The sequence below is a fragment of the Alexandromys fortis genome, unplaced genomic scaffold, assembly GCF_014885135.2.
Source record: "Alexandromys fortis isolate MF-2015 unplaced genomic scaffold, M_Fortis_MF-2015_v1.1 scaffold_24, whole genome shotgun sequence".
Classification (NCBI taxonomy): domain Eukaryota; kingdom Metazoa; phylum Chordata; class Mammalia; order Rodentia; family Cricetidae; genus Alexandromys; species Alexandromys fortis.
In genome coordinates this window covers 3235626-3252139 of record NW_026067906.1, presented here as the reverse complement: position 1 = coordinate 3252139, position 16514 = coordinate 3235626, and the positions used below count along the sequence as shown (strand labels likewise).

Sequence of the window (16514 nt, the reverse complement as noted above, 5' to 3'; positions counted from 1 at the left end):
ATGAGGTCAGCTTAGAATTATGTATTTACCATCTAACGCCCCTCCAAGAGATGACTGTAAAGGAACAGATCCACTGTGCATGTAAACCCATGCTGATAAGGGGAAAGCTCATAGGTTTAGCCTGAAATGTAAGAAGTCAATCTTATCCACTACAGCGAGAACAGGGATCCGCTATTCCTCTTGCACGTGTCAGCAACAAGGAGGGAATTTCCTAATTCTCTGACTCCTGTACTTCTAACATCATGTTTGCTTGTGAGCTCATGCACACACATGTATGAGAGGGGATGCGAAGGGTGGGCGTTCAGCATAAATCACAAAGATTGTGCAGGAAGTTGTGGGAAGGGGTACCACCCACTTAGATGATATTAACACTACCTCAAGACAGAGTTAATAGTGCTCTGGCTGCGACATCAGACAAACTTGGGAGAGACATGTTCTAGGCATCCTAGGTTAGGGACCAGGTAAGCATTTACCTCTTCAAACAAAGCAGCCCCTGCATTGCAGACAGATTGAGTATAACCAAAGCAGTGACGTACATCATAAGCAACTACACCGCTTCAGGAATCTCAGTATCACTGCCTACCAATAAACAATCTGGCTATCTGTGTTTGTATCCTCTTTGAAGGATGACCAGCTATGGCTGCCACTGTCTACTGGGACCACGCACCCTCGGACTATTGGTAGACACAGGCTGTACAGTCTAAAATGCAGCAGCGTTCCTTCTATAGAGGAGGAAGGGAGAGGGATCCAAAAAAAAGGCACGGATGCTATTTCTTCTGCAGAGGTCAGTGTTGCTCATACTAACACACACCAGGGAAGACTTCAGCACTGTCACCATGGCTTCTCCACCAGAACTGGATGCCTCATAGCCCACAGGAAGGGTAGCTGACCCAAAGCCCATGCACATCACAGAGCACTGTTGTAGCCTGCCAAGACCTTGTGGGAGAGAGAGTCGATCAAGACAGATTCTGAGTCATCCTCCGTCCCTGGGTCACGACAGCACAGACTGTCTCTCATTATTACTAAAACCTGCCCGCGGTTGAAACAGCTTACAGACTGATTCATTTGTTACACATCCTAGCAATTAACATCTGGAAAACACCTGGATCACAGACATCTGTGCTAATCTTGCCTGGCTTCTCTTTAGGGAATTGGCCTGCTTAGGAACTCCCTGACAATGGCTCTCTCTCGCCACTTCAGAAACAGGCAAATGATTCAGATCCCAGACTCAACAGCATCACTGCCCCACAGTCCTATTGTCCCACAGCGTCTAGCTGTTTCCGTATGAATGACTAACTCTCTCACATTAAGTATGGCTCCACGCACATGCACACTGAGTCACCGAAATTCACAGAAGCCCCGGTGAAGGAGGGATTAGCACACACCAGCCCAAAGATTTAGAAAGTGCAAGCCGCTTGCCCAAGGTCACCCAGCTCGCTCTCGCGGGTCCACGCTTCCTGGTTCACAGCAGATCTCTAGGGGATGTGCATCTGACCACGAAGCAGGGCTTTCCTTCTGCACTATTTATTTCAACACTGCTCGGAAGGCTCTCAGACAAGGGCTCTGGAAACGCTCTGGCTTTGCATAAAGAATGCTACTGTTTACTCTGTAACTAGAACCCCATTCATATAGACAGTAGTAGGCCTGAGTATGACTCCTCCCTGCCCATTCACGTCTTTCATAAGCCCTGGTCCTCTGATTGACACAGTTTAGAACTCCTCCTCCTCCTCCTCCTCCTCCTCCTCCACCTCTTCCTTCTTCCTCTTCTTTCTTCAACTTCGCTTTTGGTTTTCCAAGACATGTAGCCCTGGTTGTCCTGGAACTCATACTGTACACCAGGCCAGCCTTGAAAGAGAGCCATCTGTCTCTGCCTCCCGAGTGCTAGGTCTAATGGTGTGTGCCACCACAGCTTGGCCGCTTAAACCCTTCCTTTTTTCTTTTCTTTTATTGGTGTTTTGCCTGTATGTATGCCTGTGTAAGGGGGTTGGATCCTGGAGTTACAGTTGTGAGCTGCCATGAGTGTGCTGGGAAGTGAACCTGGGTCCTGTGGAAGAGCAGTCAGTGCTCTTAATCATTGAGCCATCTCTCCAGCCCCTGATTATAAACACTTATCTCTACAAACTATGATTCTTTTTTCAAATTTTTCTGACCACTCTTCCACAAACAGACTAATTTCCTTGATGCTGTAAGCAAAAACATTTTACAGTTCTATGGTGATTCGTATTATAAATTGTACATAGGTGTTTTATTCATATCTCTTAGAATGTGAGCACCGCAAAAGACTGGTATCTAACATATGAGTGACATTATACCTAGCCAAGCTGTGGAATGTAAGACCTATGTTTTATATGAAACATATGGGATGAAATAAATGGGAATGGGGAAGGAAAAGAAAGATAGACCAGGATGTCCACCTTACAAGAGAGAGAGAGAGAGAGAGAGAGAGAGAGAGAGAGAGAGAGACTTAAATAGCTTTTGGATTTGCATCCAGGTTTTCTCTTTTTGTTTGTTTGATTGGTTTTTTGTTGTTGCTGTTGTGGTTGATGTTGTTTTTGAAGTTAGAAAGTAGGAAATTCTTTCCTTCAAATCAGGAGTAATAGCCTTCTCAAACTACATAGTTATAACCCTGGACACATTCTATGAAACAACTATTCTCACCAATTAGGCCACAAACAGTACAAGATGTGACTGCCAACAGAAATACAAGAAAGACCCATTACTGATTTTGGCTTCTCTGGGCTGGGAAGATGCAACTCCACTAAGGCTCCAGGCTCTCTTGAGAGATGGGAGTTCAGGGTTGCTGACTTGGGTGGAATTGAACCCTTGCACTTGATGGAAATGAACTGTGCAAACAAGAAGCATCACAAACCTTTTGCTGAATCTCTTTAAGGTATCAGACAAATAACAACCTATACAAGGGCAGGGAGACACATAGCAAAGGCTTGCTGGAACACAGCTCTTACCGAGCAAACACACTGATACTCTTCACGGCAATACAAGGAGGTCTACGGCCCAGATTGTTCTGTATCCAAAGTACTCTAGAGACATTTCAGAAAACCCATACTGTAAGAATGAGGCTGTTACCCTTTCCTTGTCCCTAACAAAGGTTTCAAACAAGCCTGAAAAGGAAGATGAAGCTTCTCTATCAGTGAAGGAACCACTAACCAAACAAAATGCAAGTCTCTAAAAGAATGCTACATCTAACAATATAACAGTCATGATATGTGGCATATGTTAAAAAATTACTGATGTTTAGAGAATATCTGGCCACAATCAGGAAAACAAAAAAAGCTATAGAGATTGAATGCTAAGATGACATACATGTTCAACTTAGGCGGTAAGAATATTAGACAAGAAAGGAAGGAAGGAAGGAAGGAAGGAAGGAAGGAAGGAAGGAAGGAAGGAAGGAAGGAAGGAAGAAAGAAAGAAAGAAAGAAAGAAAGAAAGNAAGGAAGGAAGGAAGGAAGGAAGGAAGGAAGGAAGAAAGAAAGAAAGAAAGAAAGAAAGAAAGAAAGAAAGAAAGAAAGAAAGAAAGAAAGAAAATGTCTTGATTCGAAGATAGAAAATCTCAGCACCAAAACATAAGAAGTAACTAGATGGAAATTCTAGAACATAAAAAGAAACCAGAGATGAGAGGAAACTCTGGCTGTAAGATTCAGTCCAAAGGAGGTTGAAGAAAACCTTAGTAAATTGGAAACCAAAGAAGTGAAAATTATACATTGAGATCGACAATGAAAAAGAGGTTTCATAAAATTAATGTAGACAATCCCAGCACTTGGGAGGTGGAAACAGAGAATCAGCAAGGTGTGACCAGTGAGTTCAAGGCTAGCTGGGGCTGTGTGAGATCTTTTCTTAAGGGAAGCAACAAGGAACGAAAAATAAAAACAATGCAAGTCTTGTGACACCTACCACAATACCAAGCTAACAAAGTGATGTGTGACCAGCTGTCGCAGAAGAAGAGGGACAAGAGAATAAGAAGGAAATGTTTGCACACCTCTGGGCAAACTCTCCTTAGCTTTGGGATTGGAAGTAAACTCAGAAATTCAAGAAACCAGACAAACGTCAAGAAAAATGAATACAAGAAAAATCACCTGTCATTGGCATCTTTCACATTAATTTAAAAAAGGGGGGGATATCAAGTACATGGAGAAAAGCAACTAAAATGGTTGGTTTTGCCTCTCAGACACCTTATTTGCAGGGAGAAAATGTAATGGTGTTACCTTTCAAAGAATAAAAGAAAAAAATTACTAACCTGGAATTAGCTATCTACTAAAAAGTACCTCTACATGCAACAAATACTACATATGTTTCTCAAGAAATGTGTTGTGGATAGGTCTGTGTTGCAGAAAATGCCACAGGGGTTCTATTTCCTGAGAAGAATTAATGTGAGGTAGAAACTTGGATTGAGGCAGAAATGGAAGGTATGAAAATAGCATAAAAAGTGACACACTTTTTTATTGAAAGGATACAGAGTTGCTTAGAACAACAGTTTGAAAACTCTGAATATGGGCATTTATGACTTAAGGGTATGACATTTTATAAACACAATAGATAGGGTCAGGTAAGGTCCATGATTTTTTTTCCTGAAGTACACCAATAATAACTCTAAAAAATATTACAAGTTAAGATGTATATTTTAGCTCCCCAGATCACTATAAATAACACAAAAAGATGCTGAAGATCAAACAGAAATAAAATGGATCCCTCAGAACAAAGGGGCTAGAATGAAAAAAGAGGGAATAAAAACTGGAGCAAGAAAGCAGGGGAAAATTTATCCACAACAGTCACATTACATATAAAGAGTTGAAACAGCAGAGGCAGCTGATTGTGGTACCCTTACTGGAATACTCAGTCCAGAAACTGAGACAGGCAGATAGCAAGCCTGGTTACACATTAGGAATTTGTTTCCAAAAAAATCACACATGTATGCATACTTTTGAAAAACCATAGAAACACAATATACAAAAACATATGGGAATCAGCAACACCAGTGCATACAAAGGAACTTTTACCTATTAAGGCAAAGAAATTAGTTTAAAATCAACTATGCAATTTTTCCAGCTTTAGGATCTGGGGCAGGTTGAGTATGTTAGAAGCAAAGTAAGGAGGATGGAAACAGTAAATATTATTATCAACGAGACAGGAACTGACGGTCTAAGATGTTAAAAGTGATTTCTTTGAACAGACGAATAGGAGAGCCCTAAGATGACACACGCATGAGAAACTCATCAGATCCAATGTGTTAAGCATGCAGTTCAGCATTTTAGGTTTCGGGAGACTGTCCAGCAAACATCGGACCCTGTAGCCTGCCAGCCTGTAAGCTCTCGTACCACCCTTCCATCGGATGTATGAAAAGTCTATACTGTGAAATGTATAGATGATTTTTCTTTTAAATGACATAAGTTACTATAAATCTGTAAAGGAATGAGGCCAAAGTATATACACAGTATATTCAAGAGCCTTTGTAATTCTCGTTGCAGAGATTTGAAAATAAGACACAGTCTTAAAGGAACTTGGGCTCTTGGGTGGAGAGGACTGAAATTTCAGGGAAACAACTACATTCTCCTCCAACATACATTCTTGGGCAAAATGACAATGTCGGTAATTTCCCAAACATGTGGTAGTAAACAGAGACACAAAACTGAAAATATCCTTGGATGTGAAGAGAGAGACTTAGCACAAATACTTTAAATGTCAAAACCCCATTCTGGCCCGGGACATTCTCCACAGAGTTTATTTTAAGCCTACAATGATTTTATAGAAAAAAAAGTCTTCATCATATTTCTACAATTAATTCCATGCCTTATTTAAAATAATCTTAGCAGAAAGTTTATTGGCCTAATTCCTTCATCATTACCTTAAAACTCCAGGGAAATCCAAGTCTATCAATCAGATATTTAATTGTCAGGAAGACCATACAAGGAATAACAGTAACAGAACAGTATGATTAGCAATAGTGTATAAAATGTCTTTAAGGTCCATGCAATACTCCTAGAGAGGCTACTTGGAGCCGTGCATGCATTAAGTCAGGTGCGCGTACTTACTATTACTGCTACTGCTGCTGTCATTCCTAAGGGAGCTGGCTGCAACAGGGGGTAACATAAATGGTTTTGTGACACTGACTCTGGAATCTAAATAGAAAGCAATAACGTGTCAGTGTTACCATGGTGATTGATATGAATCGCAGAGTCCCCAAAAGGTGAAGTGCCATACCAGAGCACGTGCTGGGCCTGCTCCCCAAATCTAGATCATCCAGTTCCTACTTATTCATACTTAGCCCTGTTAATCAGTTTTTTCAAGAAAATCCACTATAGCCATCTTGCAGAACAATGATTTATGGCATGCATACACATGTTCAGAAATGTGAATAACGAAAGGCCGTTGGTAATTCGTCACATTTTGGAAGAAAGCAATGATGTTAGTTCTATCATAGGGACCCAGCTCAGGGAGAATAGGGATTCAAACGAGCCAGTGAGGATTGGAATTCAAGTCTTGAGGAAAAGATCTGAGAAGTGAAGAGTAGGGACACTGGGAATGAAGAATAACAGAATTCTACTCTATTAACAAATATCAGGTAAGAAAAAAATGTGAGCCACCATTGTGCATTGTTAACTCACACAATTCTTCCATTTAAAAATAGTGAGTATTGTTTTTGCCTCAGAAATTGACATATCTCTAACAATTAATAGATGATAATCACTAGTGGTCATCGATACTTGGGTTTTTTTTTATTGGAAAAACAGACATGGTCTTACTATCATAATACATCCAGCTGATTCAGAAATAGAGTCTTAATAGAAGTCCCAGCTGTCTACATACATTTAAAACAGAAATGCTTAAATGTCTTACCTTTCTCGGGACCTATTGTTGATGAAAGCACACAATCGCTGGTATCAGCTGCCACCATAAAGTCCTTGAAAGCATCAATGGATCTATTGAAAATACTAAAGAATTCTTCAGGAGTGAAGAGCCTGGGTTCTGGCCTCTTCGGTGATTCTTTTACATTCTAGACCAAGAAATAAATCAACGAAATAAATAAGATTCTATTTTCCAAAGAACTCAAAGTCTTCACTGATGTCAAGACAATGGACTACAGACTGTGCCCTCAAAGATAAACTATTTGAATTCTACAAGCTGACAGTTTCGAACAGCTGTTCTAATAGACACAACTCGAATTGGATAGAGGATAATGATTACATCAGCTCAGTCTCAGATTCAACTCATGACCAAAGCAACTAGAGGAGGCAGAAATACTAAAGTACAGTAAAATGATCCCCCAAAATTAAGAATTTTTAAATATGCCTATTAAAGTATGAATGTTAGCATTTATTTATTTATGTTTTTCTTTTCTTTTTTTTTTTTTTTGAGACAGAGTTTCTCTGTGTAACAGTCATAGCTGTCCTGGAACTAGATTTGTAGATCAGGTTGGCCTTGAACTCCGAGATCTGCCTGCCTCTGCCTCCCCAAGTACTGAGATTGAAGGAGTGTGTCACCACACCCAGTGAGTGTTAGCTTTTAAAAGACTCCTCCAGAAAACATGTTCCAAGAATTTCCATCTGGGCAGACCAAATATAGAAAGGATTTGAACTGAAGGGAATTCTTTTAATTTTTTATTTCTTAATTATTTGTACATATGTGTTGAGGGGGTTGGTGGCATGTGCAGGTATGAGTACAGATGGCCATGGAGTCCAGAAGAGGGTATCACATCCCCTGGAGGTGGAATTACAGATGGTTATGAGTTACTCGGCATGGGTTCTAGAAATTATATAAACTTGGAAAGCTTATTGCCTTTGCCTGATTATATTTGATTTATATATTATTATATATAATATTATCATATAATATTATATATAATATTATACTTGATTTCTATTTGCCTTATTATATTTGCCTTTGCTCTTTACTGCTGAGCCATCTCCACAGTCACACAGAAAATTCTTATACGTCGATCAAGAAATTCTGCTCACAGGGAAAGACCCTACTGAAACTCTCATGCACACATATCATAAGACAGAGAAAAACTATAGCAGCAGTGTTTGTCACCCTGTGCCAATCAATGGATGTGCGGCTTACTAAACAGTGGTATTCTCAGTAATAATGGAATCAACCGTTATACGTACAGAAGTTACTATAACATAAACAATAGGGGATGAAAGAAACACATCAGAAGAATAGAAAGAGTATGGTTGGCTTATATAAAGCTTACAGATCCAAATCATAGCTCTCCGTTAGGAACACATAAACAATTAATATTATATAGTATCAATAGCACACATCTATAATTTCTGTGGCCCCAGTAAAAATGTCATGGTTAGCAAATGCACATTCTTTGTTATTTGTGATGCTTTATCCAACACTGCCATTCATTAAATGCGAGTCATCTTTTAATCCTCAATATACACACTATTTCCCTTGTGATAATCTTGCGAGGTACCCGTTCTTTTGTGATTTTTACTTGTTATGAATGAAATGACATTCTAGCTGCAACAGTAATAGGTAGTATGTAGAGAAGTCAATGTTAAGATTGTGGATTTCAAGCTTTTGTGAAACAAGAGAAATGGTAAACTGTCATGAAGAGATTATTAATGACAAGAACACCAAGCAGAGACAGTGTTAAGTAGGATTTGAGTCTTAAGAGTATCTAGAGTTTTGGTGAGAACAGGGAGAGAACATTCAGGGCTTAAAGAAAAAAGTGTTTAGACTTCTAGAAGTCCATCCAATAGGCCAAACTGGCTAGATGAGCCTTCTAACCAGTTGGATCTCGTTCTCAACCTCCCTACAGCTGTTACCCTTTAATACAGTTCCTCACGTTGTGGTGCTCCCCCCATCAATAAAATTACTTTCGTTGCTTCTTCATAACTGCAATTTTGCTACCTTTATGAACGGTTACATAAATATGTGATATGTATGATATCTAATACGTATCCCCTGTAAAAAGGGGATGCTCCCCAAGGATCGCAACCCACAGATTGAGAACCACTGAATTAGATCCTCCAAAACCTAGTCTATTGCAGAAATAGTACTACAAATAACAATACCAAGATGTGTACACATTTATTTCACTTCATGTGGCCCAAAAGTACTCATCAGAGACACTCTATGTTGACACTTGTGAGAGAGATTGTGCCCCTGGGCCCCATTTTAGGAATAAAGAAATTAAAGTAGCAAAAAGTTAAGACAGGCAAAGCTGATCAGTGACAGACTTAGAACTTGAACTCCTTGCTGTTAATTCCTTAAGTCCTGGGGTCCATTACTATCCCACAGGAGCAGAAGCCACACTAGGGTCCTGTCCAGACCCTGAAGATGGACCAATGATTCTACAATGACAGGAGGAACCCAAGTGTACTGCTGTTGTCAGTGTGAGCTAATTACATCACAGAGAACAGAGTCAGCAGTCTGAGTTCTCCAAGGGCAACATTGGGTTTAAATACATTTGAAACTTACTGGGAAGGTGATATGAACTCCACTGAGGTATGAGATGAAAATAATAGCAAAAGCAAAATTGTTTTTAGCATTACAGTGCGAAGATACTGTATTTTCACCTTAGGTGGCAATATTTAGGCCCGAATATTCATTTCAGCATTGCAGCAGAACTACAGATTATGGACTCTGACTAGTTTTAAAATAAAAGTTTATATTTAAAATAGCACCAAATCAGGAGGCTCCCATCCCACCAATACCACTGGATAGGAAAGGTCTTAAGAGCTGTATAAGAAGAATGAATTCTAATGACTATCACGTTACCTTAGGTGCATTTTCTTCCATACATTCCACGAGGTCATCCACTATCTTCGTAAGCTTGTCTATGATGGAGTAATTGCTCAAGCCTTCGGAAATATTTGAAAACTTGTCCAGAAGGTCAGTCAAGCTGAGTGACAACTGTATTACCATATCTCGTAACCAACAGTGACTGGGCTGGAAGACATTCAAAGAGAAAACCAAACATCCATGAATAAAGGGCAAGGGAGCCAGAGGGCTCTTCACATCTATCTGTCACCCTAGTTAGTCACCCACTGCAGGACAAAGGACTTCCTTAGAACACAGCAGGTCAACTCTTGTCTTGCTCCAGCCAGATTTAAAAAAAAAAAAAAAAAAAAAAAAAAAAAAACCAGAATGCATGAGATCAGAGGAAATGGTCCATGACTTTCCCTTCCATGGGAGAAAATGAAGCCAATAAGAGCTAACCCTTAACCCACACAAAGTTCATCTATGAATGGACTTAAATTCTACAGAAGATTATTTATGGTCTACTCACTGTGATCCCCCCCCTCCAAGAGCATTAGATACAGGTTGGTGTTTTAGGAATTACCAACAGTTACTGGGAAGGGGAGTCTTAGCTCTGAAGGAACTCCAAGGCTAACATAAATTAACCTAAAGGTCTCAATAGGTTTCAAGGCTTCTGAGCAGACAGATTACACGGGCGGACACGTGGTCTGAGGGCTGAATGGAAGCCCTTCAGCCTCGTTGGCAGTACCAGCTGTGTTGTGTGTGGGAGGAGAGCGCAAGGTGAAAGTGTTTTCCTTGTTCAAAACTATCATTCCACAGTTTGCTCAAAAACTATCTAAAATTTCAAGGCTGTGATAGCGGCACACGGCGCCCAGCAGGCACAGCTTAGGGGGCCAGTTCTGCCCAGTTGTTAGATAGCAAGGAGAAGCTGTGATCAGGCCCAGCTGCACTCTGGTCTAGAATTAATGTCTTGTTATCTGTGGGGCCTCTACTGCAGCGTATTCTGGGGCGTGTGGAGTTGCTCAGAAACTATGTACTAAAAGGATAGATGAATGGATGGGAAAAAGGAATTAATTAGCAGCCGGAGAATTGACTCTGGTTAAGAGCACAAGTTGCTTTGGCATAAGACACGGGTTTACTTCTCAGCACCCTCGGGACAGCTCCCATACATCTCCAGCTCCAGTTCCAAGGGACCCCAATGACCTCTTCTAGCCTCCGAGGGTACCTGGCAAACACACAGTGCACATATATATATAAGCAAGCACTCACTATGAAGACTGCAAATCCTCCAAGTTCCTACTTGGATTATCAACAAGTTGGTTTCAAAGTCAGTCTTTCATGATCCACTCTGTGAGTGTGTCCCCTATCGGGTCGATAGGTAGGCTCTGGAGCAGACACACTACAAGACCATTTATACAGGAAAATGGTCATCACCAACCTGTGCAATGAGCTGCAGCTATACAAATTTCCTCTTTATTCCGCACTGCCGATATTCGTGCCTATCCTCTTGGATCTTCTGACACAGTTAAATCCCTTTGTTTTATCCTGAGGTTGTTTCTTCAAAAAAAGTGTTCCTTCTCTCTACTTTCTTTCTGTACCCCCCCCAAGACCCCCTGGCTACAGTGGAAGACTCTGTAGCCTCATTCATTTCTTGTTTTTAACCTGGAGAAATTTGAGAAGACTTACGATGCCCTCTGTTCAGCTCTATACTTATGACACTTCACCTTCTCCTTTCTGTTTAGTTAAGACTTCTCTCATTTTCCCAGACTTAAATCATGTCTGAGTAATAGGATTTCCCAAGGTCTATCTTTTCAAACACAAGGACAACTTGTCTTCATAATAACAACTTCTTTGACATAAATTCACTCATCAGCCAGGTGGTAGTGGTGAACCTTTTAATCCCAGCACTTGGAGGGCAGAGGCAGATGGAGCTCTGTGAGTTCAAGGCCAGCCTGGTCCACAGAGCAAGTTACAAGACAGCCAGGGCTTTTACAGAGAGAAACCCTGTCTCAAAAAAATCATTCACTCATTTCATTCCATTTTATCCCCATTCCCCACCCTGCTACACAGGCAGGACCTTGCTGTGAAGTTCAGATGAATGACCACCTTGTGATCCTTCTGCCTCAGTCTCCCAAGTACTGGGATTAGAGAAACACGCCACCATACACCAGGCTTGCTAGATACATCTCTGAACATCCTGCTAAAAACTCACCCATTTCTAAGCCCTTGCTATATTTTATTCAACAGCCATCATTATTTGTACCAGGGTTTTCTTGCAAAGACAGCATCTTTAACTCAGCCCTATGCATTCTCTAATCTGTTCACGCAGCTATGCAGGGGCTTTGTAAGACTCTTGGATCTACTGGAAAGACAACCAAAGCAAACAAATCCATATTCACTGTCAGCCTCTTTCCACCTTCCTGCTGGGAAGGCAGGGGTGGGGGGATGATCGGGGGGGTGGAGAGACAGAATGTGGAGGAACAGGTTGAGGGGGAGAAAGGAGGGCAAAGGATGACCAGTTTTGACTAGAACATCAAGCAGTTTCTTTTCCTTCTTTTTTTCTGTTTAATTAAATATAGTCAATGATTTGCAAGGAGAACAAAGCAGAGTGCACTAAGCATTTCACTCGTGAGGCCAGAGGAAGTCTGTTGTTCAATTGTTCCAAGATTATGGTTATGAAATAGCTGATTAAGTGTTGTCAAATTCACAAACAGAATCCTTTCTGCTTTGCCTGAAAATGGCACTAAGGTAACTTCTTATCTTTCCGGGGCCATTTAAAACTTTAATGCTTAAAAGTAAATATTAACTCACAGCCGTCATTAGAAGACAGACTATTCTCGCTGGCTCAAAGAATGTGAAGGGTGAGGAAAGTTAACAGTAATGCAAGATGTTATAGAAAACGCATGGCCTTCACATAGCTGAAGGACACATCATTTGACTTGACTGGGTTTGCTTTCTGTCTTTTTTTTTTTTCTAATCCATACATATATCCATCAAAAGAAGAAATGAAAACGGCTTTCAATAGGAAAACTGGCCTGCACTTTTCCTTGCCTCCATACTGCATATAATCTTACCTTCCTTCCTGTCACCTTCCGATTTCCATTCTCTAAGTATTTCGTTTGAGAGTTGGTAGGAGGTTAATTAGAGTGGGTCTTTGCGAGGCTCCTGGAGCATCATGTATTACTCCTACATATTTGTACCCGTATTAATCGAAAATGCTAATTGGCTGCATGACCTTAAACCACCATCTCTGGACCAGGAGAGGTTCACTACCACTACTGATTCAGCTACGACTTTTCCTAGGGATTTGAATGGACCGTGGGGGCACCAGATGACATGATTTCACCACACGACTAAATGAAAGATACAACGAAAAGCAAATACAATTGTCAGGTATTCTAAACACGAGTGGGAGCTGAACACTTGGCAGAGGCAATGATGAAAACACCCACGCAGCCCTACAATCAGGCGAGTGTTGAAAAGAAGATGCGTGGGTTCCGTAAGCTGTGTGATGGAGCAGCTCTGCGGCATCAGTCAGTCGATTTGAGCCATGCGTGATGAAAATGTGGTAGGAATACCTTGGGGCTTGCTAAGTCTGGATATTTTGTCCCCTCAGAATCTGACACGTTATTCTCCATCAGTTGGAGAAGCACAGTCTCTTTGTGCCCCATATAAGATTCAAGGGTTTCAGCTGGGCAGTGGTGGTGCACACCTTTAATCCCAGCACTCGGGAGGCAGAGGCAGGTGGATCTCTGAGTTCGAGGCCAGCCTCATCCACAAGAGCTAGTTCCAGGACAGGCTCCAAAGTTACAGAGAAACCTTGTCTTGAAAAAACATAAAAAAAAAATAAAAATAGAAGGGTTTCACAGTAAACAAAGCATACTTGGTATACTTGGTAGCTATGTACTTTCTTAGTGAGCTGAAGTTTGGTATATTACTAGCAATCAGATTCTGAGGGAGAAAAGCCCTAGCTAGTAAACTTTGAATGGTATTCACAAGAAGTACACACCCAGCTTCTAATTCTTGGCCACAGCAATATGATTCCAAGAGTGGGAAAATCTAATGTTTCCTTAAAATAGCGCGCTGTAAAAGATTATGTCTTTCCATGGTTAGTAGAGTCTTCCCCAAAACTTAGCTCCTTTTAGATGATCTGGGTTTGGGGAGGACTCTGTGAGTCCTCCCCTGAACAATTGTCTGGATCTTCAGCGCTTATCCATTAAGTCTGCATTTTCTCTTTAGAATTAAAGAGATGGACAATACTCAGTCTGACCAAGATGGTATTCAAACAAGCAATATAAACACATGCTATTTCTTGGGACAGGACTAGAAATGGCTCCTGAGCCAAACCCAAAATAGCAAAGGGGGGGACACATCGCCGAGAGGTAGCAGAGCCCTAAGGTCACGAACTCAATTCTTAGGTACAGTCACCTCACTTGGAATTCTAGGCAAGACAATTCATTTAGGGCTTCCCTCCCTCCCTCTGTGAAATAAAAGGATCTGTTTCATTTGTCCTGGCAACTGCTGGAGTCGACCCCCATCTGTGGTTACTTGTAACAGCATGCATGGTGAACATTTAGTGTCTGAAGTAGAATTTGTTGTAGGTATGAAATGTGCAGAGAATTTTCAATAATGAAAGGAAGGTACACTATTCTGTTGATAATTTTACATTAAAGTAAATGATTGCATTTTGAATATTGCAAGCTTAATATAATTTATTACATTCAACTGTATCTGTTCTTTTAAACTTTTTTTTAATGTGGCTACACAAGAAGTGAGGGTTACATGTGGTTTTTTGTTTCCTATCAGACAGTAATTTGGTTACATGTTCTAAATAGGGCCCAGTTTATCCATTTTCCTTTTTTCTTTCTTTCTTTTCTTTCATTTTTAAGAAACACTTTCTTAAGGCAGGTATTGGATGCATGGGACTACAACCCCACTACTTCAAGATAATGAAGTAGGAAGCTGTGGAATTTAAGGTCATTGCTGGCTCCATGGTGAGTTTGAGGTCATCCTAGGCTACAGAAGAACTTCTCAATAAAATAAAAAAAAAATAAAAAGTTTAAAGTAATACTTTCTTCCTAAATGGAAGGCTAAAGTAGATGAAGAGATAAGCCCACTTATCTACTTAGCTGAATTTAATTTCTAAAGTAAGTATCATATCATAGGGGTGGACCATCTAAATCCATATGGACAGGGACATGTCTTATGATGACAGTGGACACCTGATTCAGATAAGCCCATAAGAAAAATCTCCGCCAAAGTAGTATTTTTTTTATGGTGATCAGAGCTATAATTAATAGTCTTTGAGTTGGGCTAAACTCTAATGTGTCAATTTGGGGACTGAGACAGCTGTGGAACAAGGAAGAAGCACTCTGCACAGACACAAGGAAAATCTACAGAGAATCAGACACAAGGAAGGGAAAACCTGGTAGCCTTGCAACCATGGTCCCCATGAGACACACACACGCCCAGGCCCTTGGCGGTGAGCTGTTTTTTCTCATCCTCCAACAAAGGGACCTACCTTCCCTTCCTTTCTCCTTTCCTTTCCCTTCCTTTTCTTTCCCCCACCCTTCCTTTTCCTGGTTAAGTTTGAGTCCCCTATTGTTAAAAAAGGACATGGGCATCCTTATCAGTATGGTAAGATAGGCTTCTTCAATACTCAGAAATCTGGCATTTTTACTACAATTAAATTAAACGTTGTCTGGTAAGTGGTTTCTAAGTACTATATGCGGGAATGTACTATATCTAGGGAACGGAAAGAAGAAATACTATATCTAAAGGCTGGAAAAGAATACAACAATGTGAAGAGGCCACCCCTGCTCTTTCTGTAGTTAAGACAGAATAAACAAAGGGGTCAACAACAGAGTCATAACATCTGGGCATGGTAGCACACCCATGAATCAGCAACCAGCCCTTGGGAGGCTGAGGCAGGAGGACTTCGAGCTTGAGACCCACCAAGTTACTGTCATCATAATGATAATAATAATGACAGCAATGATGGTGAGAATTATTATGTGCATGCAGCACATCCCAACACATTGAGCTGAGCACATAACCCCATATACTTCAGCTGCTTCTAAGAATTATGATATTATACCCACAATGAATACCTTCTTGGGAATTCCACAGAAATCAAGAGATAATGAGCTGAAAGACAACATTCCTTCAGTGCGCACATGGTGTTAGTGCTGCTGGCCACTGTGTCTTCAGCATCAATTTCCTAGGGTCCCATATTAAAAAGGAAAGAGAAAGACCTTAACCTACTTTAAAAGAGCCATTAGCTACCAAATGTTCAGTTCCCAGATAGCCACAATTCCATGGCAGGGTAAGTGAGCAGAGGAAAGGACATCCCTAGAAAGGGGAAGCAGCAATCAGCATCGCACAGAAGTTGAGAACAGGTAGGACTTAAGGGGGCAGTGAAACCTCAGGCTGGGGTGGAGAGTTGGTGCGGAGGAAACATGGGTAATACCAGAGCGAGGCAAGGTTGTGGAGATTATGGATTATAAACAGCAAGCTTAGGGGTTTGGCTCTCAGCTAAGCCTTCTGCAAATGAGAACGAGATGGTTCTTGAGCAGAAATGATTCCATACCAACAGATTAGGAGGCTCAAATGCACAACTAAAAACTCTTGCAACCAAGACCTCACGGGATGTGCACAAATTTAAAGAACTAGATAGGAGCATTGCAGAGGTTCAGTTACTACATCACCTGGGACCTTAAGGATCGCAAGGGATTGATTACATGTGGGGGAATGCTTCTACTTCCTTTCATTGTATCCTTCCATCAAAT

At 40.9% G+C, this 16514-nt stretch overlaps 1 protein-coding gene across 4 annotated transcripts in view; it reads right to left on the bottom strand.

The window, feature by feature from the left end:
* The window catches only part of Kitlg (KIT ligand), an 85084-nt gene that overhangs the window by 13022 nt on the left and 55548 nt on the right, over positions 1–16514 (bottom strand). For 2 of the 4 annotated variants that reach the window (XM_050135501.1, XM_050135500.1), the window contains exons 4-6: positions 9745–9915; positions 6850–7006; positions 6045–6131 (exon numbers count right to left, since the gene is read on the bottom strand). In XM_050135501.1, coding sequence (XP_049991458.1) covers positions 6045–6131; positions 6850–7006; positions 9745–9915 — 415 coding nt within the window. The remainder of the gene's footprint in view (positions 1–6044; positions 6132–6849; positions 7007–9744; positions 9916–16514) is intronic. The other 2 variants (XM_050135503.1, XM_050135502.1) reach the window with 1 other exon arrangement.